The 25535-nt window shown below is 48.4% G+C and overlaps 2 protein-coding genes across 5 annotated transcripts in view; one reads left to right on the top strand and one right to left on the bottom strand.

The window, feature by feature from the left end:
- The first annotated feature begins 4510 nt into the window (after window positions 1-4510).
- Window positions 4511-12310, top strand: CHPF2 (chondroitin polymerizing factor 2). 2 transcript variants are annotated; one of them, XM_072652191.1, is made up of 5 exons: window positions 4511-6230; window positions 6737-8032; window positions 8538-9102; window positions 9843-10025; window positions 10852-12310. In XM_072652191.1, exons 2-5 carry the CDS (start codon window positions 7770-7772, stop codon window positions 12157-12159), a joined length of 2319 nt encoding a protein of 772 aa, XP_072508292.1. In that variant the 5' UTR covers window positions 4511-6230; window positions 6737-7769; the 3' UTR covers window positions 12160-12310. The 2 variants fall into 2 exon arrangements, with proteins under 2 accessions (XP_072508292.1, XP_072508293.1); XM_072652192.1 differs by having other exon boundaries at window positions 4511-6269.
- Window positions 12311-12434: 124 nt separating this feature from the next.
- SMARCD3 (SWI/SNF related BAF chromatin remodeling complex subunit D3) overlaps window positions 12435-25535 on the bottom strand; it is a 45981-nt gene continuing 32880 nt past the window's right edge. Inside the window, exons 3-15 of one of the 3 annotated variants that reach the window (XM_072652196.1) lie at window positions 25074-25208; window positions 19633-19844; window positions 17727-17769; window positions 16592-16714; window positions 15962-16084; window positions 15542-15637; window positions 15146-15247; window positions 14729-14890; window positions 13812-13909; window positions 13528-13663; window positions 13133-13255; window positions 12928-13029; window positions 12435-12634 (exon numbers count right to left, since the gene is read on the bottom strand). In XM_072652196.1, coding sequence (XP_072508297.1) covers window positions 12581-12634; window positions 12928-13029; window positions 13133-13255; window positions 13528-13663; window positions 13812-13909; window positions 14729-14890; window positions 15146-15247; window positions 15542-15637; window positions 15962-16084; window positions 16592-16714; window positions 17727-17769; window positions 19633-19844; window positions 25074-25208 — 1509 coding nt within the window. In that variant the 3' untranslated portion in view covers window positions 12435-12580. Of the gene's footprint in view, window positions 12635-12927; window positions 13030-13132; window positions 13256-13527; window positions 13664-13811; window positions 13910-14728; window positions 14891-15145; window positions 15248-15541; window positions 15638-15961; window positions 16085-16591; window positions 16715-17726; window positions 17770-19632; window positions 19845-24870; window positions 25209-25535 lie in introns of those variants that run through there. The other 2 variants (XM_072652194.1, XM_072652195.1) reach the window with 2 other exon arrangements.

The raw sequence follows: 25535 nt of genomic DNA, 5'->3' as shown, positions 1-25535 counted from the left end.
CACTTGGAGCTGTTTCAGAGGCATGTAAAGATCTTATCAGCATCAGACACTTCCTCTTTACCTCAATTACTCTCAAGTGATCTTGGTGACTTTTGCTTATGTTGTCTGGTAAGAGACCATGCTGTAAAGGAAGAAGCCTCAGTCTTCTCTGAGGCCATGTGGTCCTTGACAAATAGGCCTGTCTTTGGCGTCTGTGTTTGTTCTTTTGTGTTCTAAATGAAAGGACTTGAGCCTCTTTGACCTTGTGAGTTTGAAAGCTATGGAAAAATTCCAGAGTCTAGGTTCTAGGTCGTATTGCAGCAATTTATGCCCTGAGGAGCAAAGAGTAACCTTCTGAACCCTTGTCCATCAGTGGCTGAGACAAGTACTTGTCCATCATTAATGTTGCCTTTGGGTGTGAACATAATGGAATCAATACTATGTAGGAACTGAGCTAAGTTTTGAGCCAATTCCCCAAGAGATTGAAGTAGTATAGGAAAGAGTATGCCCCTGAGATAGTGGGGGGAAGTTTATGCTTTGCTCTGGCTATATTTTAAAGTAAATATCCCTTTGAAGAAACTTCCCAGTGTAAAGTGGTTAAATGGAACTGGGACATTGCTCACAGGTCCCTAACCATGAGAGCAACACAGCTAGTGGAAGCTCAAGCTGATGAGGACCCCTGGGGTACTGTAGAATGCTGAGAAAGAGGAGTCTGCCTGGCTCTGAGAAAGGGCCAGAGTGTATACACCACAGTACATCACCATTCATTTAACAGACATAAAGAGGAATGGATTCAGAATGAAAGCTTTCTATTGAGGTGATATCAGAGACGATTCTGCTCAAAGGGACGGAAGTGTAAGTTCTTTCTTGGTCTGCAAAGGTCACTCAGTTGCAGACCTCTGACTAGGCTGGGGTCTGATTTTGAGAATCTTGCCCAAGCCTATTTGTAGGCCTCAGTTTGGTTCATACTTGTGACTCTGAGCAGTGCCTTCTTAGCTAGACCCTGTCCTCGTTGCCTACAGACCACTGTCTCCCTATGCTCACCTGGACTAGAAAAATGACTCACTGTGATTTTTCACTGGATTTCCCAATCTGATCTGGTGCTTTTTCTAGGTGACTGTTGTTGTTGTCTATGGGAGGAGATCTGGGCTGTACTACTTTTTCCTGCTTTACCATCTTTGCTAATCTCTCCTTTATATAATTCTAAATATAAACATGTATGTATATGTATGCGTGTATGTATGTATAGTGGCTATATGCTCAAAATTTTAGAGTCAATTACATTATCTATAATAATAAACTATTTATAGATAGTCTTATACTTTTAGGCATCTTTTACTCTGCCTTATTACGTTTAAGAACAATTTAATAAGCTCACATTTACATAGCACCTTAAGGCTGATAAAGTACTTTCCACACTCACTTTCCCCATAAGGAAAGCAATATAAGGATTTTTCTGTCCACTTTACACACAAGGAAATGCATTTCATAGAGACTTACAGAAGCAATGTCCATAAACAACAGCATTGGGACTCTAAGTCCAGGTCTGATTTTAAGGGCAGTGCTTTTCATACTATACCATGGCTGCTTTTTGTTGCATATTTGTTGGAGGAATGATTGATGTTGTTACTATTTCACAAACCCACTCCCACTCATGTCCTTGTATAATAAAGGAAGAGGCAACAAGAACCCAGCCCTTAAATCACATGCTTGGATACGCAGGAAGATTGAGTAAGACTGCTTCTAGAAATTTATGATGGAAAAGTCTTTCTTCCCCCCTCTTCAGAACAGGCACAGGCATCTGGGTTTTGGAGACAGCTTGAACACATTGGTACCGGTGTGAGAACTGATATCCTGGAAGAGGCAAATGACTCACGACTTGATTTATTGATTGTCATGTTAATAATTCAGAATTAACTGAAAAGTGTGTTGTACATACATTATTTCTTCAGAAAACCAATTGTTAAATATTTCCTAGCAAACCTCTGATACAAGTCTCTGTATCGTCCGCTTACTTCCTGGTTATGAAAGATGTTTAATTAGTTGTTAAGCTGGAAATGACTATGTATGCACAAGGTTCAAACAGATGAATTTTCTTTCTTCCCTGGTGACAAGTGAGGCCAGAACTGCTATGGGCCTCTGAGTAAGGGAGGAAATTAGTGACAGGTCACTGTCTCATCTTACTATCTGTGCTATGTGGTCATAAACGTATGGCATCTCCTGTCCTTTGCCTCTTTGTATTTATCTTCCTTGATCATGGGTGAATTAGTTTTGAAAACAATATAGCAGGTTACCACTTTGTGAGCTTTAAAAGGTTAGAAAAGCCACTAGAAGTCCTAGCAAAGAAAGTCAGGTAACAGTGTCTGTCAGTAGCTGCAGTAGCCCTAGTCAAAGTAGCCAAGAAACACTGTTGATTCAGCCAAAATGCTACTTTTTGCAAGCAAGGGAGCAACTCATTCATATTGTTACACCTAGAAATGAACTTATTGAGGATTCCATGAAGAGCTAGGACCCCCAGTGCCAGGAAGAACCTCTCCTTCCATGGAGGGAGGGATATTTTGTGACAACTTTAAGTTTATTCAGGGTCCTCAGGGACCAAAGAGGGAAGAATGTATCCTCAGTTGCAAAAGATATGATTGTTCTTTGCTTTTTGTGCTTTCTCAACAAATTTCCCTTGGTAAAAGTTAATTGATATTAACTGGGCAATTGATTTTGAGGGAACATACTAGATGGGGACTCATGAGTAATAAATAGTGTTAGATAAAACTCAGGAGCCCTTCAGGGTTAGAACTCTAAGAGGAGAAATCATCTAACTCATACTACGATGATCCAACCTGTTGGTTCAAGGATGAGTTGGGAGAATGAGTTTAGAGCTTGTGATACACTTAAAAACTCAGTGCTGAAATAACTACCCACCCAAACCACCACCATAACCTGGGCTAACACATTATAAAGAGGGATCCTAGGGATCAGGAAGACTAGGAATTTTGTTAAGTGCCCAATACTGTAATAAACAAAAGATCATCAGATTTCACTTTTTCATGAGGGTAAAATCTCAAGAACAGTTACATTCTTTGAGAATTAGATGACAATAAAAATGCAATAGGAGTATTGATGTCTCTGTGATTGAAAATGCTATGCCTTTTAAAAAAAAATTTTCCCCAAATTTATTTATTTATGCCTTTGGTTTTTGATGAAATTGAAATCTACCCTTCCAAGAAAGAAGATAATCATAAAGTTAATGATCATTCAAATGCAAAGTGTAATCAAATAACCTTGAGAATGCTGAGGATCATGCCATCAGACCTGTGAGTCTGCCTGCCAGTCAATTCCTTCCTCCAGACTTTCTAAATGAAAGGAGTTACAAAAATATGGGAACTGTAAATTCAGTAAGGCGAATAACTTGGTACAGAGGACAGTTATGCCTAAATCAAGACAGGTAGAAAGAGGTAATTCTGTCAGCTTTTGCTAAGAAAGCCCAAGACCCATACATATAGCAGGCCCTCAGTCATCACCAAGGGAAAATGAGTGGTCTTAGGGTATTAAATTTAGATGCAAATGACTTTGGCCCTCTTCCATCAAAGAACTTCTCATGTGTACATCAAGATTATATGAGATCTCTTGAAAAATATAACAAAGATAGCTTTGTTCTACGATCCACTGTTCATTAATACCAAGTGAAGCATAAATCAGGGAAACATTTCCTCAATAAAAGTGTTGACTACTCTCATGAAGATCCAGCACAGCGTCCAAATTGAGGAGGTGTTTCCTATAGATGTCAAGGTCTTCTAGATTCTCCTGTGTTTTTTTTTTTATACTCTTATGATGATAGTACCAAACCCCAGAAAATTACAGGGAGTTCCAGCTGAAATCCACAAACATTCTAAAGATTTTGGCCTAATTATTCACTTTCGAAAAACCAAACAGATAAAGAATAACCATTATCCAGACTATGATATACAATTGAATGGACAGTCTGTAGGGCCCATCCATTAGTATATCTCTTAAACTAGGGCTGCAAATGGACAATGAATTGGGTCCAGAATTGAAGGGGAAAAGAGCAGGCTGGATTGCCTTTGGAAAATTGCATAGTTCTTTTTCATGACAAAACTTCTCTCTGAAACAAACATTCATTTAAAAATATCAGTATTCATCCAGTGGCTTGATATGTAAAACACTGCAAAATGAATATTGCCAAAAGTACAATGGAGAGAGATAAATAATGGGTATGAGCAGTCTACACTGCATTACAGAGAATTAAAAGGAGAAAAAAAATGAATGAGGTCTTTAACAAAATGTATGAATGAAAAAGAAGATGGACTGTTCACATGGCAAGAGCAAGGAATAACCAATGAACAACTCAAGTGCTTGATATCCTCATGATGTTAAGAAAAAAATGAATAAAGCTCTCAGAATGCTTCTCTGGTAAATTTATGGGAGATGTGTACAAGAGTCCATAGTAGATGGGCAGAGGTGGGTGCAATCATCATGGTTGGAAGGACTATTCACATTGATGAGATCAATCAATAAACAAGCATTTTTATTATTTCCAATAAATAAGCATCTCCTCCTATCTGCCAGGCACTGTGATCCTGTCTTAATGTTACATCCAATCAGTGAAGACAACATAAACATATACATGTTATATAAAAAAAATACAAAGTAACCTTGAGTGGAAGGCATTAGCATCTGAGGGGGTAAGGAAAGAGCTACATACTCAAGTAGAAGATACATGAGCTTGAGCTGAGTTTTGAAGGAAACAAGGGATTCTAAAAGGCAGAGGTGAGGAAGGAGTACATTTCAGATACATGGAAGAAGAAGATGGAGATGAGCAAAAGGGCAAAAGAAAAGGAGAGAAGAATGGAGGTTGGAAGAGGGTGGGTAGGTAAAACAAATAGCAGTAGGAGAAATAAGAGAATGAATGGAAGGGGAGAGAAGAAAAGGAAAGGAGGAAGAAAGAGCTAGAATGTAGAAAAGAAGCTGTTTTAGGGTTGGAGAAAGGAATAGACATGGATTGTGTCTATCCTATTTGAATACCAGGCCTTTAGAACAGTACTTTTGCACATTTATTGTTCAGTCATGTCCAGTTCTTTGTGAGCCCTTGGACTATACATATACATGGCAATACTATTCATGGGGTTTTCTTGGCAAAGATACTGGAGTGATTTGCCATTTCCTTCTCCAGTAGAGAAACAGAGGGTTAAGTGACTTGCCGGGGGTCACACAGCTAGCAAGTGTCTGAGGTCATATTTGAACTCAGGTCCCTCCTGATTCCAGACCCAGCCATTCTATCCACTGAACCACCTAGCTGCCTCCACTTTGTACATAGTAGGTGTTTAATACATTTTGCTAAATTGAACTAAAACATTAAATTTAAATTATGGAAAGAGAAGGAGAAAAAAGTTGGGGAGCAGTTGGGGGGGGATAGGGAAACGGGAGGGGAATCCCGGGAAGGATAAGAAGGAGAAAGTGACGATGTCCAGGTCACTTTAGGACAGAAGCGGCTGGGAAGGACACCCTCGAGGAGCCGCTCTGTGCCCGCCAGGGGCCGCTGTCCCGAGCTGTTCTGTTCTTCCTGGGGCTTCGTTCCTGGCTCGACTAATGGGGCCTGCGGGCGCCGTCCTCGAGGGGCTGTGCGGGTCCAGCCCGGCAGCTCAGTCCTTAGCCGTCTCCATTCCTCCTCGTCCCCGCAGCTGAGCTGAGCTGTGCCCACCACGATGCCACGTCTTCGGAGGAGCGGTTCTTTTCCCGGGAGGCTGCTCTGTCCTCCAAGATGCTCTGTCTTCGAGGGGACGAGCTGTCATCCGGAGGTGCTCTGTCCCCACGCGGACACTGTCCCCATTGCCCTCCCGGGGTTGCTCTGTCCTCGAGGGGGGTGCGCTGTAATGCCGAGGTGCTCTGCCCCCACCAAGCTACCAAGCTCTTCTCTCTGCGGTGCGCTGATCCCGACGGTCCCGAAGGGGGGCGCTGTTCTTCCTGGGCTGTGGCGTCCTAGCCGGGCCTCTCCGTCCTGTACGGGCATGCGTACTGGGCCCAGAGAGAGCCATCGAGAAGGCCGGCCGCCCGAGCGAGCCGCCGGATGCGGTCACCATAGTGACCGGGGAAGCGGAAGAGGAAGGAGCGGGCCCAGGGGGCTGTGAGGTGGCAGCGGCGGCTGTAGCCCAGCCGGCGAGTCTCCGGAACTTGGTGTCTGGTTGGTTCGTGTCTTGCGGACGGGACTCGGGCTTTGCCATCCTCTGGAACGGCGTCAGGTCCTCTCCATTCTCTGCTCGGGATCTCCCTTCCCTGGGGTGTGTGGAAATTAGGCTCCCCTTCCTCCCACCCCGGCCCCCAGCCAGTCAGAGCCGAGCTCCCTCCGGGCCGGCGGGACCCGAGGCCAGCCTTCTTCGGTTTGGGCCCCCTGGGAGGAACTGTCGGTCTTCCCCGAAGTTTCTGCTCAGCCTTAAGTCTCCCTCTTTTTGCCTTCTTACCTCCCCCTCCCCCCCCAAAACGGGAAATAACTCGCATGCTTTCCGTTGGATCCCGGGACCGACCCCGGCTCCTCTGTCTCCTTGGTGCAGACTTAGCATTTGTCGGGGGCTTCGGGGGACTCCTGATGCCTGGACGTCCAGAGCTCACCAAGCGAGGCGTCCCTCCAGGCAGATTTAACGGCCGGCACCTTCTTTCTTTGGTTTCTCTGGGGTTTCGAGTCTTTCTTGGATTTTTCGACCTAGAACTGAAAGGGAACTTTATCTGTTCCAACCCTCTTATTTTACAGATGAAGAAAGCGAGGCCCGGGGAGAGGAAGTGACTCGTCTAAGATTTCTTCGCCATTTAAGTAGCAAAAACCTCCACAGGCAGACCAGACAAAGGGCGAGAGAACTCATGCAGCAAAGACTACTGGAACCCGGTTCTTCTGTTTCCCTCAAAAGAGGTCCAAGCAAAACTGTTCTTTGCACGTTGCCTTAAGGTTTGCCAGATTCCAGGGAAATGTCCTCTGCCACTGGGCTCTCTTGAGACAGTATGGGTGCTCAGTCAGCAAACTTGCCTACCTCACCCACATACCTCTTCTCAGATGCAGAATATTAGTGGCTCTTGGTCATTTTTGGCTGGTAGACTACCCTAAGCTACCCTTTCACCACATCACTAAAGGGAAGGGGAGGAGAACTAGACACCCTTTTTTGGTATCAGTCTCAAGCAGACAGGCAAAGTGAGAGTTCTAGGGTATGGCTGATCCAGAACCTGGAACTCTGCAGGACAGGCAGATGTGGGTTGAGGCTGAGGTTACTTACTGTGGTTGGTGGCTCTTGGTTTGAAGTGCCATGGATTTCTCCTCTTACCCTTCTTTCACCTCTTACAGCCACCGCTTGCACTAGATCTGGATGGCAGGTTTTTGTGACTCTCACTCTTTCCTTGTATCAGGACCAGGAATCTAGTCCTTAAGTTTGGTTTTCTCATCTTTCACCAAAAGACCAAACTGATCCCAGCCTTGGAACCTTGTCAAGCTAATTGCTTCCTGTTCGAGAGTTAGATTTTTCTGCTCTAACAACTGGAGAGTCAGACGGGGCTAGAAAGCCAGGCTAGGATCAAGGGAAGCCCTGGGTCCTGATTTTGTCTTGAACTTCCTTGGGAAATGCTGGATCCTGGAAGCTTGCCTCCTTTGCTGTGCTATAGGCCACACTGACTGCAGGTTCCTTACTTTAAGATTTAAGTTGATCATTGCCCCAGGCTGCATATAATCTTTAGCCCAGGTGATCCCTAAGACTGTGCCCCTTGTTGGGGAAGGCATCCCTGCCCCTAGACACACCATCATGCGACTGAGCTCCCTTCTGGCTTTGCTTCGACCAGCACTACCCCTCCTCCTAGGACTGTCCTTGGGGTGCAGTTTGAGCCTCTTACGTGTCTCCTGGATCCAGGGTGAGGGTGATGACCCCTGTGTGGAGGCTTTGGGGGAACTTGGGGGGTCACGGAAGCTGGATTCAAGGGCCCAGCTTGGTCAGAGTGATGAAGACTTCAAGCCTCGGATTGTTCCATACTACAGGGATCCCAATAAGCCATACAAGAAGGTGCTCAGGTGAGAGTCATGCTCTGTATAGTCCTTGAGATACAGGACCCCTACCTTGGCTTTATAAGAGGTCAAATTTGTAAGGTCCTTGAGGGCATGAGGGACATCTAATTCACGTTCAGTAAATCTATAAAAATACTTAGAAGGCCAGATATTCAGTCATACTTATTTTGGTCCAGACCTATAATTTCATCAGTGTAAGAAATTCGCAATATGCAAACTCACTCCAGTGAAGCAGATCAGCAGCTTGTTAAATTACACCGAGATATTAACTGACTGACCCATGGTCACTCTGCCGATTTGTATGGTACAAGACTTAAAGACTCCTAGGCCAGTTCTGACTGTTATGCCAGGGTGCCTCTCTAATCAGTGAATATTATTGAGCATCAATAGAGATGGTCTCTTTTTCCCTAGCCTAATCCAAAGGTAGCATAATCTGAAGAACAAACTGTATCCCAAAAGGGCTCTGGAGAATTGGGAAGTTGGTCCTTTGACTTCAGTGGTCTCTCTGCAGGACACGGTATATCCAGACGGAACTGGGCTCCCGTGAACGGCTACTCGTGGCTGTCCTGACCTCCCGAGCCACACTGTCCACACTAGCAGTGGCTGTGAACCGCACCGTGGCCCACTACTTTCCTCGGCTACTGTATTTCACAGGACAGCGGGGTGCCAGGGCACCAGCTGGGATGCAGGTGGTGTCCCATGGGGATGAGCGCCCAGCCTGGCTCATGTCAGAGACCCTGCGCCATCTTCACACTCACTTTGGCGCTGACTATGACTGGTTCTTCGTGATGCAGGATGACACCTATGTCCAAGCCCCCCGCCTGGCCGCACTCGCTGGCCACCTTAGCATCAACCAGGACCTGTACTTGGGTCGGGCCGAGGAGTTCATTGGTGCAGGGGAGCAGGCCCGGTACTGTCATGGTGGCTTTGGCTACCTTCTGTCCAGGAGCCTCCTGCTCCGGCTGCGGCCCCACCTGGATGGCTGCCGTGGAGACATCCTCAGTGCCCGTCCTGATGAGTGGCTTGGGCGCTGCCTGATTGACTCCTTGGGCATCGGCTGTGTCTCTCAGCACCAGGTACTGCCAACCTATAAACTCGGGCTCCAGGAGGCTCATCAGTCTCCTGAGTGATCCTGGAGCCCAACTCAATTGATCTCTGTTGAAGCTGCTGCCAACACAACCTTTAGCTTAGCGGCTATTTGCATTTTCAGCAAAAGCCATCCCTACCTCCAGTCTATATTTGCAACAGTCTGCACCTCCCCTGTAATACTCATAAAACTTCAGAGACATAAAAATTCTAGCAGGGGACCCTGACCAATAGAGAGGGGAACAATGTTGAACAGATGGGAATTCACGAGACACAGCCTTTACAACAGAGAAGAACCATCTTTCCCTTTAATCTGTTCTTCTCCCAGAGAGAGAGAGTAAGACCTCCTATTACATATTCAACCCTCTCCTGAAGAGAAAGGGACAGTTTCTGGATATGTTCCACCCTTCCATTTCAGAAAGATGGGGCTATTCCCTGGAGAATTTAAGGGAATGGGGTATTCTTAGCTGCTGACCTCTCCTTTCTGAAATCAGAACAGTGGGACTCACAATGGAGGTTGAGGTACAAACAGGAGTGAATTGACAGTCCCCTTCCCCTATCTCCTTTAGAGTACTAGGGATGAGTAATCCAGCAGGAAAAAGGGAAGTTCTTGGGTAAGAAACTCATAAGGAGCAGTGGGGAAGTCTGGACCCTTATTGTTGGATTAGTATGCAGTGGAGATATACATGAGTTGGATGAAGGAAACATTGTCTTTCCTCTGTCCCTCTAGGGGCAGCAGTATCGTTCTTTTGAGCTGGCCAAGAACAGGGACCCTGAGAAGGAGGGCAGCACAGCATTCCTGAGTGCTTTTGCTGTGCACCCTGTCTCTGATGGGACGCTGATGTATCGCCTACACAAGCGCTTCAGTGCCCTGGAGTTGGATCGGGCCTACAGTGAGATAGAGCAGCTGCAGGTGAGTCAGAAAATTGGGGATAGTTTGCAAGGTGGTGACTTTTGCCCCATGGGGATGGGAGATAAAAGAACTGAAACAGGTTTGCAATGAGAAAGCATCCAGATGAGCTAGAGCAGTAGGCTAGGCTAGAATTAAAAAGAAAGTGGTGACCAGATCTGATTTTTCACCATCTTCAGGGGAGAGGATTTTGATTCAGGTCTAGGATGACAGAGAGAAAGCTGATGGGTGAGCCCACAGCTGTTTAAGTATCTGAGGTTACGTGAGGAGTAAAAGGAGCTAAAAGCTAACTCTCAGGGAGATTTGGATATAGAAATGTTGTGTACTATGAGCGGTGGAAGCTTGGCAGTTTCTCTTTAGTAAGAAGAGAAGCTTTTGTTCCTGTTCCTGGGGACTTGTGACATCCAGAGATGTCTAAAACAAATAAGATCCTGAGACCAGATGTAGTAGGTTAATGTACAACTGTGGGACGGGTGGTATAAACCATATATAGATTAAAGGAGACAAAGTAGCAGCAAGAAAAGGGCCAGGCTGTGATAGGGATGTGTTATTGGGGTTGGGAATGATGGAGGAAAGGTTGTTACAGTTTATATTTCTCTAGCGCTCTTCATTTTTTGTTCAAAACAACTCTGTGAAGTAGACAGGGTTAGTTTTATTGGCTCCATTTTACAGATGGAGGAAAAAAGTTGCTTTGCCTAAATTACTGTGGCTAATGAATGGCAGGGTCAGGCTTGAAACTCTTTGTCTGAAAGGTGAATTTGATCATAGAAAGCCCTAGCTATGTAAGGGCCTGCATCAGCCTTTGACAGGTTATGGTGTCTCTTTCCAGGCACAGATTCGAAACCTGACAGTGCTGACCCCAGAAGGTGAAGCAGGGTTGAGCTGGCCAGTGGGGCTCCCTGCCCCTTTCACTCCACACTCTCGTTTCGAGGTGCTGGGTTGGGATTACTTCACAGAGCAGCACATCTTCTCTTGTGCAGATGGGGCCCCCAAATGCCCACTGCGGGGGGCCAGCAGGGCAGATGTGGGTGATGTTGTGGAGACTGCTCTGGAGCAGCTGAATAGGCGCTACCAGCCCCGCCTACGCTTCCGAAAGCAGCGACTCCTCAATGGGTACCGCCGCTTTGACCCAGCACGGGGCATGGAGTATACACTTGACCTCCTTTTGGAAGCTGTGACCCAACGTGGGCACCGTAGAGCCCTGGCACGAAGAGTCAGTTTACTTCGGCCACTGAGCCGAGTGGAAATCCTACCTATGCCTTATGTCACTGAGGCCACAAGGGTACAGCTAGTGCTGCCCCTTCTGCCTACAGAAGCTGCTGCTGCCCCTGCCTTCCTAGAGGCCTTTGCAGCTGGTGTCCTAGAGCCAAGAGAACATGCTTTACTGACCCTGCTGCTGGTCTATGGGCCACGGGAGGGTGGTCGAGGGGCCCCAGACCCCTTTGCAGGGGTGAAGGCAGCAGCCACTGAGCTGGAGCGCAGACACCCTGGGTCTCGACTGGCCTGGCTTGCTGTGCGAGCTGAGGCCCCCTCCCAAGTGCGGCTCATGGATGTAGTCTCAAAAAAACACCCAGTAGATACACTCTTCTTCCTAACTACTGTCTGGACAAGACCCGGGCCTGACGTTCTCAACCGCTGCCGCATGAATGCCATCTCAGGCTGGCAGGCTTTCTTTCCTGTCCACTTCCAGGAGTTCAACCCTGCTTTGGCTCCAGTGAAATCACCCCCAGGGCCTCCTGGGGCTGGCCCTGATCCTCCCTCCCCTGCTGGTCCTGATCAGCCTCGGGGGGCCTCTGCTGGAGGCCGATTTGACCGGCAGGCCTCTTCAGAGGGCTGTTTCTACAATGCTGACTACTTAGCAGCTCGAGCCCGGCTGGCCGGGGAACTGGCTGGACAGGAAGAAGAGGAAGCCCTTGAGGGGCTAGAGGTGCTAGATGTTTTTCTACGCTTCTCTGGACTGCACCTTTTTCGTGCAGTTGAGCCAGGCCTGGTGCAGAAGTTTTCACTTCGGGATTGCAGCCCGAGGCTTAGTGAGGAACTCTACCATCGATGTAGGCTCAGTAATCTGGAGGGATTGGGTAGCCGCTCTCAACTTGCTATGGCACTCTTTGAACAAGAGCAGGCCAATAGCACCTAATCCACTTCTCTGTACACTGGTACTTCCTCATCCCTTCCCTTTTGCTGTCTTTGCCCCAGGAAGGGCAAGGCAAGATGGTCTGAGAGATGGAGAAATTGTTACTGTATTTTTTTTAAATGAGAAAATGTTATTAAAAGTTTCTTCTACCAAATTATTGTTAGGTCTGGAGGCAGGACTGAGAGAAAGGAGAAGGCTGGGAGGGGATGGGAGACTGTCCTTCCCAATGAATCTTTTTCCTCTTACATCTTCCCAGTTCCCAATAACTACACAGTTACTGGTAGCTGAATGACCTTTAATCTGGTCCCCCCAGCCCCACATGGAAAATATCTCAGGAGTGATGTTACAGCCCAGGGGGAGGTCCCTGGGGGACCGGGGACCTGGCCCAGGAGATCCATGGTTGTATCTGGTCCAAGGAGTTGTCCTAGGTGTTACGTACACCCAGGGATTGCTCCAGTTCCTGCCTGCGCTGCTGGATCTGCAGAAAGGAAGAGCAGTACTGGGTAGAGCACCTCTGGGAAGGAAAGCGCCCACCCACAAGCTTATGGGCCACTTCACCTGAGGGGAATCTGGGAGCAAGTTTCCTGTGCTTGGGGGAGGGGATACTGAAGGGAGAGATTTCCCCTTAGGGAAGTGAGAAAGATTTCTCTAGGGGGATGCTCATTGAACAAGGTTTTTTTGTTTTGTTTTTTTTAATAACTTGCCCTAGAATGGAGAGGATGGGGAAAGGAAAAAGTGTACATGGTTATATGATTGGAACTACTGTGCTACCTTGCAGTAGAAATAGCGGCTGACGGCTTCCTGGGACCAGGGCTGGTGATAGAACTCTGCCCGACGTTCCTCCTCAGGATTTCCTGCTACATCGGTCATGACCTAAAGAAAAGCACAGGAGTCAGTCTCTCAACTCAGGACCATCTTCCTTGTCACATCTACCCAAATCTTTCATTCCCTACATTCACAACCTTGAGCTTCTTACCTTAAGGTCCCGACTCTGGGAGCGGAGAAGGTCTTGGACATAGCCTTTGGGGTCTCTGGAGAAACTCAGCATGAAATCCCTCTGAATCTTGAGCTGGTTTATAGACTCGATCGTCTCATGGATCTAGAAGTAGAAATAGAGGGGCTTTCTTATTCGGAACCTACCTCGATGGGAGAAAGGAAAGGAGGGGGAAGGGGGGGGTGGTTTTACTCTTCTGTGCTTCCAAAGGCAAGTCCTATACAGAGGAGTGGCACAGGAAGATACTGACGGTCAGGAAGCAAAGGGAAAACGATGTAATAGTGTCATGGTCGGCTTATGCTCCAGGATATTCATTCTATACCTGCATCTTGTTCTCCAGGGTTCTGTCCAATGCCAGATCCAAGTACAGACCCTACCTTACTGTCCAGGGCACTGATCTCCTGCTGGTTGGCTGTGGACAGAAGGAAGCTGCTCATCTGACCCTTCAGGGGCTCTTCCACCTCCACATCAATATCATAACATGCTGTCTTCTTCTGGTCTGAGGGGTCCACACTACCAAGAGAAAGGCACCCTTAGATTCCAGTGGAGGCTTGGGATACGAGCCAAAGGGGTCAATGGAAAGCTGGGGAAAAAACAAAAATTGGAGGCAGGAAGGGGAAATAATTGGAGAATTCTGAGGGGGGGAGAGGAACTGTCTCACCTGATGACATGGTTGATTACAATTGGGTCTGGGGGCAATAGCAGGGCTGTGAGGCGCTGGGGGATTTCAGAAAATTTCAGTCGAGGACAGTCAAAGATCTGGGGAAAAGGGGGAGGTGGTAGAAAAGATATCAGCCTTTAGTGCTCCAGGATGTCTGGATCATCATTTCAGTTTTCCAACTCCAGAAAAGTCCCCTTAGGGAGGCTGGGACGCACCATCATTACTCAGTAAAAATGGGAGAATGGGGAGATGACTAAAGGAAAGCTGTTACTCTGAGATTATCTTCTGAGACTATTTAACAATACCTTAATGATCTCACATTTATAGAATTCCTTATATTTTTCAAAATGCTTTTTACACACATTATGTATTTTTCACAATAGTCTTATGAGGTAGGTGAAGCTGGCATCATCTCTATTCCAAAAACAAACAAAATTAGGCTCCAAGTGGAGGTTAAGAAATCTGTTCAAGGTCATGTAGATCTTGGGACCAGAAACAGGACTAAAAAGCTCTGGAGGCCTTCAGGTCTGGTTGAGCACACTCAGACAGTTTAAGTGATTCATCTCTGTCCACACAGGCATTTAGTGGCAAAGTCAGGATCAGAACCCAGTTTTCCTATTCCTGATCTGTTGCTCCTTCCTCTACACATGTGACCTCCAATGAATCTCTACTTCTTGCCTTCCATGAAGCTTGAATGGAGCTCAGCCTGCATGTTATAGGAGTGCAATAAATATTCGTTAAGTGAGTGAATGATTTCATTTGATCCTTAGTGCCCTTGGGCAATAGGGAGAAGAGGGAGCATCCCCCTTTGCAAGATGTTACAGGGATTCAAAAGAATTTTAGATACCATTTACCTTCAAGGAAGTCTGTCCCTACTCATGGTTCCCTCAGACCCCTGGATTTAGGGGAGAGGTTACCTGCTGGAAGTATTTGTCCCCATTGATGTACTCCTTGTCGTGAGAATCCTGCAGCCGATTAGTCTTTACATACTGCCACAGGGCCTGCACGATGGCTGATCTGCTCTGGGTGTGAAGCCCCAGCAGTCGGGCCAAGCGAGGATCCAGTTTGAACTGGGGAGGCTGTGGGAACAGGTGTAGGGGAGGGTAAAGGGATGCGGATGGGCACACATGTTGGAACCATGGACCTTGGAGAAAGGGCTCTTTGAGATAAGGCTCTCCTAAAGGAAAGGACTCAGGGAAGGAGGAGAGGGTTTCCAAGGGGCCAGTGGGGGCCCATCTAAGAGAAAAATCACTGGGGGCCTCAGGCCTCTTCCCACAGAGGACAAAGGCACTGATGGGGTTTTTGAGATGAGGCAGGCAGAAGGGAGCATGTACCTGGTAATCCAACATAAGGAGTAAGGTGCAGCGCACACTCAGGTCCCCTGGCCGCTTTACCTGGAATCCATCTGTTTCCTGTGTTGTGGGTGTCCGGTGCCACTGTCCAGGGGAAAAAGTGTTAGGTTACCACCACAGACCTGGCTGAATTTGGGGTAACTTTGAGCTCCAGGATGCTATTCACTAGGCTGAATGCTGAGACAGCTTGGAAATGGTGGTGATCTTAGTCAGGGACCTGTCTGCAAGCTGCTGTAGAGTGCTGTACACAGGAGGTGCCTAATGTTTGCTAAAATTGGTCAATCTTGGGCTCTCTGTGGAAAGGGCAGGATTTGGGGGAGGGACACAATAATAAGACATTTTTGTTGTATGAATAAATAAACGAATAGGATCGCTCACCTCCACGAGGTGGTTGTCTGGGCCATAGAGATCTTTGTCCAGCTCAATAACCAAACTCTTAAAGAAGGAAGAGAACTTCCGCTTCTGCTTGCTGGGCTGTGGGAGCAGAACAGGGGCCGTGGGGGCAAAACAGGGGCCATGGGGGTAGAATAAGGCTGGACTGGGAGCAGGCAAGGGAGGGGCTGAAATCGATGAGGGCAAGATGGGGCAGCATGTACAGATGCAGCCTCCTCCCTCCCCTAGAACTGTCACCCCAATTCTCCAAGTCCCTCCTCACCCTCCAATCCCATTCTATCCCATTGCCTCCATCCTGCTCCCTGATGCCTGGCACAAATACAGCTGCTGTGTCTTTCCCAGCAAGTCCATCAAAGGCCCATAACCCACCCCGGGACCCGTGGAGAGACCTGGGCCAGGACGTACGTCATCCAGCAGTTTCCCCTCCACCCGCAGTTCCCAGGATGCGATGCTGCCATCTGAGTCCTCCGCATCTGGCTTTGCAGGGTTAAACGTGTTGGAGATATAGAGCCGAAGCTTCCGCTTTTGCTGTAGAAGAAAGATGGACACGCCCACCCCGAGACTGTCAGGGAAGAGCCTTTGATCCCTGAGGCAGATCGCCAACTTGGAGGACCAACATTTCATTCTTCGAGGAGGGTGCCATATGTGCCTCTACCCTAGAACAGATGCTATGATATGCCTGAGGGCAGATTAATGGCTAATCTTTATAAAGAGCTTTTTAAAGTTTGCAAAGCACTTTAAAACATCTCATTTAAGCCTTTCTCAATAGTCCTATGAGGTGGATACTTCAGGTATTATCCCCATTTTACCGACAGAGCTGAACCTGAGAGGTTAAGTAATCTGAGGTTAAAGAACTTGCTTTTGATCACATAGCTAGTTAGTATTGGGAGGGGGAATATGAACTCAGACCTCTCAATTCGAATCCAGTGCTTTCTACCATACCACTGCAGTTTCCTTATACTATATTCTCTGGTAACCAGATAACATGTGCCTAGGGCCTGGCTCTGTGGGGTCCCACTCCCAAGCCCTTGACACCTTCATCGGTCTTTTCAGGGCTTCTTGGATGTCCACTCGCTTCCGCATGATGGTCTGGTCCAGCTTCCTCTCAAAGGCCAGCAGGTCCATGTAAGCCTGGGACTCAGGGACCAGCTCGCGGATCTGGAGGGAAGGGGCAGAGAATTAGGGGCTTCAACAACCCTGGGCTATGAATTGTAGAGCTATCATCTTGTCCCAGGACTTTGGAGTTACGGGTGTCCAAACTCTGAGTGTGGAAGGTGAGGGTTTTGGTCAATGCATGGAATTGACTGAGACTCGAGTGGGGAGATTCCATATCCAGCTAATCTTATATTTGCTAGAAAAGACGTCACAAATTAGGGATAAAGAAATTATCTCATCTTTTAAGGAAACCCATCCATTCTGTCATTGGGGAAAGTGGGATCAGCTGGCAAACTAAACCAGAAAGGAGAAAGGCTGTCTACTTTACCCTTTAACATAGTCACTGAAACTTGGGGTTCTAATGAGATGTGATGGCTTCCTAGCGATCACTGTGAGGTTGGGGGCTCTTGGGTCCTTGAGGGAGCTGAGGGAGCCAGCAGCCATAGGTGTGGGTACCATGGGGTCAGACCTTAGTCTCATAGTGCACCAACTGCTGGCATTTGGGTGACTTCCACATCACTGAGGGCTCCTACCCTTCACCCTAACAGTGGGACAATTACCCTGTCCAGTCTGTTTGGTGCTCTCTCCCTATACTTTCAGCCAGTCTCTATGCCAGCTCTCTGAAGTATTCTATTTCTCAGTTTAGCCCAGACCCCAGTTTCTATTCCCCTCAACCCTGCCCCCCAAAGCTTCTGTACCCCCTTTTATTCCCAGTCTCTATTTCTGGATCCCTCAACTTCGATTCACTGAAACCCTACCTCGCCCAGCTCCGGGCAGCATTCTGGTCCCTCATATCCCTGCGTCTTTCCTCTGTCCCCCTCCCCCCTCCCAACCCGCTGGCCTGGGGAGCCTCACTTCTTAATTAGCTTTTTAGAGAAAAAGTGAAAGTGACTGTGACGAAGAAGCTTTGGCCCGGAGGGAGGGGGGGGAGGTATCGCAGTGGGGGGGGGGCAGCAGAGGAGGGGAGCAGAAAGGGAGGGGGGCAGGCAGGGGGGCTGCCGTGAAAGGCACTCACCCTTTGAGGGAGGATTTTGTCAGCCATCTTCCTCCTCTTGGCACTGTACATTTTTTAAAGAAAAAACCAGGTTACCATGGCGACAGATCTGGGAGTAACGAGGCCACCTGCTAAATTATCCCGACATCTCCGCCTGCCCGGCTGGGGTTCCCACAGCCTGCCCGCTTGCCTGAGGGGCTGAGCGGCCAGGCAGTGGGGCTGGGGCCTTCCCTGGGGGATGGGGCTGACCCTAGTCACTCCCAAGCCTCAGAATTCCCCTCCCTCCCACCACATCCACAGGGTTAGGGAGGATCTGGAACAACTTGGACTTGGGGGACAAGGGGAGGGAGTGGTATTCAAAGGTCTTGTTGGCTGGGATTTTGCAGGAAGCCTGGACTGGAGGGAAGATCAGGGATGGGGGCAGGGCAGGGCTGTGGAGCTCCAGCCAGTAAACTCCAGGATGATCAGGTTAACTTTAGGGGAAGAAGGCATGGGGCTAGGGCCAGTGGCCTAAGCTAAGGGAAAGAGAGTCTGCTTTCCTCCTAGTCACAGGGAATGGGGTAAGGATATGACCGGGCTTGTATTTGGGCATGGGGCATTCAAAGGATACACATTGAATGCACAACCAGGAAGATGGGTATGATCTGGGGTCCCTTGTATGCCTATGGTAGTATTATATTGTTAGGTAGGTGTGGCTGGGAACTGAGGGTTCAAGGCCACGAAGGGGCTCGGGGATAGGGACAAAGATCTGAACCTTCTCTTATGAGATCTCTGCCTCTGGCCCCCAAATAGGAGCAAATGATCTCTAAGATCCCTTCCAACTATAAATTGTACAATCGTAGGATCTATTCTTAAACCGAACCAAAGGCTGGTTTGAGCATGTACTGGGACGGTAGCTCCACACTGCCCCTATGTGGTGTTCTGTTCCATTGCCCAGCTCCCTGTTCAACCTCATCCCCCACCCTTTACCTCACCCGAGGGAGGTGAGGAGAAAGCTGCTTTTATCACAAATGTACCTCACTTTAAGGTAACTCACTATATGGAAAATCCAGATTTATATGCGATATATTAGGGATGTTATGCTGTTTAGGCTCGGATCATTTACTTTACCATGAGATTCCTTTGGACTCACTGGATTTAGTTGGAAGGGACCTCAGAGGTCATTTTGTGAATTTTGTCATTTGACAGATAAGGAAAGTGAGGCTTTAAGGAGTGAATTTAACTGAATGTTTTAAAATAGTATTCAAGTGAATATTAATGATAATTTACAAAAATTCTAATTACACCCTTTTCAAGAATTCATCTGTTGTGCAAAGTAAGGCTTCCATGTTTCACTAACAATCAAAGACCTAAAAGGAGTCTTGTATTTGCAGCCCAAGCTGTGGCTGGAGGAAGCTGGTACTAGTGGGACTGAACCCGACCAAGCAGATATGGAGCCACACTTGATCAGGTGGGTATGGCACGCCTCCTGTGGCCTCTAAGACCCTCCCAGGACCATAATCAATTGAGCCACTACCCCCAAGAGCTGACAGAGAACCAACGGAGCAGATATACTGGGTCTGAGAGCCAAGGGGAACAGTAATGATGGGAGGTTTGGGGAGAAGGGGTATGGAACAAGGTAGGATGAGGAGAGAAGAGAGCATGTAGGGAATGCGGGGGAGAGGCAGAAGCTATGGATATGCCATCACTTCATAAATGAGCTATGGAAGAAAAATGGGGCAAGCCAAAGGCTAAAGCCTAAAGGAAGGTCATTGACTCTCTCCGTCGCCTATTTAAATTCACCTAGAATTGGGGGGAGGGGGCGTATTCCTCCATCTTGATTACACCTTCCTAGCTAAAAACTTTGCTCCTAAAACTGGCTATTCCCAAGGTCAGTCACTCTCCTCCTCCCTCCTTCCCTCCACTTGCAGGTATCTCTCTCACTCACCTGCGGCTCCTGGTAGGGGCTGTGGGCACTGGCTGGCCCTGACTCTGCGCCTGGCTCTGCCCGGGTGGGGGTGCTGCTCGCTTGCGGGCTGGCTCCATTCCGGCCGGGGCCAGGCCAGGCCGAACTGCGGGGCTGCCCATGTACGGGGACCCTGGGGGACCCATGGGCGCCCCCTGATGGGGCATCCGGGCTCCAGACGGCATCCCGGGGCGCTGGGTTGGGGTGTAGGGTGGGGGGGGAGAAGGGGAGCAAAGCAGAGACATGGCGAGCCAGTCAGACTGGAGCAGCTAGCCTTTGACTCTGTGCTCCAGAGATCACACCTGGAGGCTAAAAGCCCATTTGAGATTTAAACCTCTAATTTGGCCACATCGATATCTAGATACACCCAACAGTAACAGTTCTTACCACCCACCTCCCAAATACCTTCAAAGTCCAAGACACCTCCACTACAACCTTGAGCTTTCTAGGCTGCTAGCAATGAGAGGATGAAAGGGGAGGGGGAAAAGGAGAAGGGGGAGAAGTACCAGGGTGGGGAATATGCTCTATTTGGGTACAGTTCATGTTTACAAAAGGAAGCTGGGCTCTACCTAGACAGAAGCTAAGGGGATCCCTTTGAGTCCTGTTCAATCGAGATCCACAAGAGTAAATAATAATAGCGCCCAAACATTTTTCATTCTCATTATTACAACACCTAATATAGTGGTTTGCATTTTGGTCAGGACATATGTTTCACAGGTTTCAAGAATTCCCTCTACTATGGCAGATCAACAACTGAACTGCAACCATTAGTCTTACAGAGTTGCTTGGGGTGCTGAGAGTTTAAGTCACTTGCCCAGGATCATGCGGTCAGTGTATATCAGAGAGAAGAGTTGAACACAGGGCTTACTGACTCAGAGATCAACTATCATGCCACTACCTCTCTTCAATACACAAGGACCTATGATCATCTTCATGTGGGCCCTCCCTCACCTAGGTCTTCATTTGCCTTAGAAGTTATCAACATGAGTTGCTATGACAGCCAACCCTCTGACAATGAACTTCTTTGCACTTGGTTGGGTCATGCTTGGATGGTAGATACAGTCAACCACTGACCCCATACAAGAAGTCTCTTTAGCTTGATAGGCCATGCCAAAACATATACTTGGTTGGCACAGTTTTCAAAACCCAGGGTCACATCTATATCACAATGATGCATCATAGTGGGATTTCTGTGGAGGTTGTGCATGAGTAGGAATTCAATAAAAATTTGCTGAATGAAAGAATCTCATGATCCTCAAAACAACGCTAGGCCATTAGAAGGGAAAGTATTATTATGCCCATTTGAGAAAATGATAAAATATTAGTTTTATTTTATGCATTTAAGACCATTTTGAAAAGAGGTCCATAGGATTCACCAGACTGCCAAAGGTGTCCAGATCACCAGAAAAGGTTATTTTAACTTTTAGCTGTTAGCCACTGATCTGATCCAATTCCCTTTTTTATAGGAAGGAAAGCTACTGGTTACAGAGCTAGTTTGTGGCAAAGGCAGGATTAGGGACTCGAAGCCTCATGACTTTTAGCTCTGTAATTTCCTTAGAGCATGCTGCCTTTCTAAGATCAGGGGCTAGACTCCTGGGGCTCAATCCAACCCAATCTCAATCCCCAGCCCTGGGGATTGCCTCCTAATTTCCTACTTCCTAACTTTGTCTGCTCTGTGCTTCTAAATAAGGGGGCTAGGGACCCTAGACCAGTTCCACCCCTCCTTGGTAGACAGGAGGGAAGAAGGTAGTTAGTTACTGAAATATTACAAAGTAATTGGATGGAGGAGCACCACAGTCTGGTCAAGTCATGACAAGGCTTCCTGGTTGGTAAGTTGAGAATTAGAAGAATGGATAAATGAGTGCACATAGAAAACTCAGGTGGGTCAATTCCAAAATTGGCTTTGGTGTGTTCTAAGCAATGGCATCCTCTTCTGGGAGATGAGGAGAGTATGATTCCATGTTTTGGGGCTCTTGGCAAAGAAGGAATCATGGGCCAGGCTAGGCCTGGGGAACTTTAGTTAAGGATTAGGTTAGAAAACTTAGGTGCCACTCAGTCTGGGACTGGGGAGATTTCTTTTACACATACTTCTAATTACCTTGCCCTGGTGTATTATTTTTGAATTTGTATATTCTCTTTTTCTTTGTAAATAAATCCGAGAAAATGCACTCTTGTGGTCTAGAGGGGGTAGAAGGGAAAGAGGGAAATGGGTGCAATGGTGGCTGCAGCAGAGGAAGGAAGACAGGTATTTAGGGACTGGATATGGCAGTTCTCTGAATCCAAGAAACTAAGATAGCTTAATGAGCCAAGAAGCTTGGAGAGTTCTGTGCCTCTGACTGGGGTCAGCGATTAGGGGAGTTTAGAAATCAGTGAAAGATGGAAGCCCTACTATGGAATGTAAGCTTTTTGAACTACTTCCATTTATCGGACCTGATGCCCCTGGAAGCTGACTAGGATTCATATTGATGTATGGCCCAATACTGGATCCTAAAATGGCATGCTTTCTACCTCCTCAATGAACTCTATTTCCAGGTCTCTGTTGTACCCTGTTTTTTGTTCCTTGGCTTTAAATCATCTGACTCAAATCCCCATTCCTCTACTTTCTGAAACCCTACTTTCCACATGATACTCTGCTCCAATCCTGATTTATATTCTGAGAAAAGGGGAGCATAGAGAAATAGGAGACCAGCAGCTTTCTTTTGAACATACTGGAGGATAGATCAGAGATGGGATCTTGTTGGGTTTCCCCATTTCTTTTTTCATCTGGGGATGATGGAAGATAGTATCCAATATACTACAGTATCCAAAGACAAAGTCAGAGGTGGTATTAAGGTAAGTCAGAATGTTGGATCAAAGAAAGAGTCTGGGACAGGTCAGAGCTAGAAGTAGATTCTGTAAAAGCTGCAGAGCAGGTCTTGACCTTGCTGGAGTCCACTTCAGTTTGACAAGGTGGGGAAAATATGTTTGAGGACTACAATTTGTCCAGGTTTCCTCAACTTCTTCCAAAGATTCTAGTTTCCCACAGCTCTTTGAGGTTCCCCCAATTGCCCTTCCTACCTTCCCCTAGCCCCCACCCGGAATCAAGTCCTGCCACTCAAGACAGTCAGGGATCACAGGGGCCTTGGGGAAGGAGATAAGGCAGAAATCAGCATCCCTGTCCCTGGGTGGTCAGATGACATGCAAATGAGATGCAAATGAGTGAATGAAGTGATCTACATGCTCATTAACCCCAATTGTCCAAGCCCTAGAAAAAGATTTGGGGGAGGGAGGAGTGGGGAGCAAGGGAATCCAGAGACTACAAAGAGGGAGAAGGGAGATAGTCAGGGTCAAGCAAAGAGAGAGGGAGGTTAAAGATTCTTTGCACCTGTCATCTTCTCATGAAATTACCAGTTCTAGCCTGAGTTCTCCCCTCCCAGGAGTACAGCTGCCTTTGAGTCACAAGGAAGTGCCTATATACTGGGCCTGATGCCCCCAGAGCAGCCAACTCTCCTCTGCCCCAGAATATCCCTAACCCTAATCTCCCCTCCCCCTACTTGAGGCCAGCTGTCTCTGCCCATCTCTCTTAAAGCCAAGATACTAAAAGGACTCAGTATAAGAGAATCCTGAAGGGAGGGAGAGAGGGGTAGTCATTTCCCCACAACAGACCCCCTTCCTCCAGTGCTAACTCTCCCTTCTCCCCCTCCCCCAGCCTCCTAGGAAGCCCTGATGGTCCTGTCACTCACACTTCTGAGGTGGGTTGTTTGGTCATGGATATTCAGAGTAAGTCCTTCTTGGAGCCTCAGATTCCCCTTCCCCACCCACAGAACAGACTCACAGAGGACTGCCTGGTCTCTGGAGGGAGGCAAGCCCGCGGGGTACTGGTCTTGGAAGTTCACAGCATGAGAGTTGATGCTCTAAGTTGGTCACATCATTCCCTTGTTAGACACATTAATCACATGCCCCATGCCCATTTTCTCAAAGAGGCTTCATTTGGAAATGGCCTTGAGGCTTAGTATTCTTGGGGTGAGTTTCCTCCAAATAGCCTTCCCTGAGGGTGAGCGGCTCCAGAAGTAGAAGACATAGAAGTCAAGTCCAAAGGACACCCCGGGCCTTTCACCACTTGGCAGAGCTATTCCTCCTTTGTCAGAGGACCTCTTTTGCCCCCAAAAGAATTGGGGAGCTGCAGATCTCCTCGCTAGGGAGCCAAAGAGAACTACTTAGATTCTACAGAATTTGCCATAACCTAAAAGGGGATTTCCACTGGGGGCAAATCCCAAATTTGGTCTTTTAAATCAATTTCCTCTAAAAAATGAGGGGACCTGAATACACCTTCTTCTCCTATCATCATTACCTATTCCCCACCAGGGGATGCCATGCCTGCCCCCCCATGAATCATTTCCATCAGTTCCCCTCATACACATCCTCTACTGACTCAGTTCCATAACCCACATACCCCAGACCATTCCGTTTCTTCTCTGGAGTCTTTTCTTCAGATGTGTATGTACCCTGGCCTTTCTGAGATTCCATCTTTCCTGCTCTGCCCCTGCCATCACAATCTCCCCTCTGGATGGTGACTCTGCTCTCACTCTCCCTCCAGGTCCCCAAGCAGGGGGGTACCTCTTCACACCTTTGAGGACCTGGGCACATCTTGCAGTCTGCTAGGAGAACTCTCAATCTCCAACAGCCCCAGACCTCCAAAGGCAGGCATCGGCAGTGTGCACCCATCTCCTGGGACAGGGGCTCCGGGAGCTCTCCCACCATCTCCCTCAGCCAAGATGCTGAGGTTGCCTAGGCCTCGCCCGGACGCCTCTTTGGGTGCTGGGCATTTCTCCCGCTCACAGCTCCCTCTAAGTCACCTGCTCCTCACTCCCGAGTCTCAGGAGCAAGGGACACCCAACGCTGATGTCCCAGCTCCGACAGCCGTGTTTTCTCCCGGGCCAGGAGGGAGAGAGTGGCCAGGGTCACAGACTAAGTTTGGGGTCACGGAGGGGATGCCCCTACCTGGGACTGTCCCCATTCTTCCCCTAACCCCCTCCCCACGTATTCCCCGGGTCTCCAAGGAGCGGGCGCCTCGCCCCCTCTCTGCCCATCCCCATCCACCCCAAGATGGTCCAGGCTCTGAGGCGTCCCTGGCACCCCCCGCCCCCAGAGCCGAGGGGCCCGCCCGGCCCCTCCCGGCCATCCCTCCATTCAGCCGGAGCCAGCTCACTCACCCTCCCCCGCTAACTTTCCCCCACTCACCACCCCATGGACCAGAAACTCAAAAAGTTTGCTTTTCGTGGCTTTGCGCGCCCCTCCAGTAACTTCGTCCGCGGCCATCGGGGTGGGCTCAGCCGCTCCTCTCTCTCACACACACTCTCTCTCTCTCTCTTCCTCTTTCTTTCCCTTTTCTGCCTTTTTTTTTCCTCCAACTCTCCCCTCTGAGTCCTGCTGGGCTCTCTCACACTTCTACTAGAGCGGAGTGGGGAGGGGGGCCCCTTCAGGGCTGCCCTGACGGCCCACGGCCCACGCCGCTCCTGCTCAGCTGCTGCCACCACTGCCGCCGCCGCCGCCGCCGCTGCCGCTGCCGCATTCCTGCACTGATAAGACAGAAATAGTCCGGGCTGCCCGGGGTCTGGCTGTTTACTCGGTGGGGACAGAAAATCCTGCCTTTTTAAACCTCGCTGTCCAAACAGCGCAGATAAGCGGGGAGGCGAGCTGAAAATACCGTCTGTGCTTGGCTCGACTTGGCAGCCCTGAGGCCTGGCTGGAGGGGGCGAGGGGCGAGGGGAGGGAAGGGAGGGCTGGGGAGGATGGGAGAGTGGAGGCTGGGGACCGGGGCTCAGCCGCCCGGGGGCCGGCTCCGCAAATAGTTTCTGGGTTAGGGAATTCGCCGAGAGAGCCGGGAGAAGAACAATCACTTCCAA

Source organism: Notamacropus eugenii, chromosome 3, assembly GCF_028372415.1.
Source record: "Notamacropus eugenii isolate mMacEug1 chromosome 3, mMacEug1.pri_v2, whole genome shotgun sequence".
Classification (NCBI taxonomy): domain Eukaryota; kingdom Metazoa; phylum Chordata; class Mammalia; order Diprotodontia; family Macropodidae; genus Notamacropus; species Notamacropus eugenii.
This window is presented reverse-complemented; position numbering and strand designations above follow the sequence as displayed.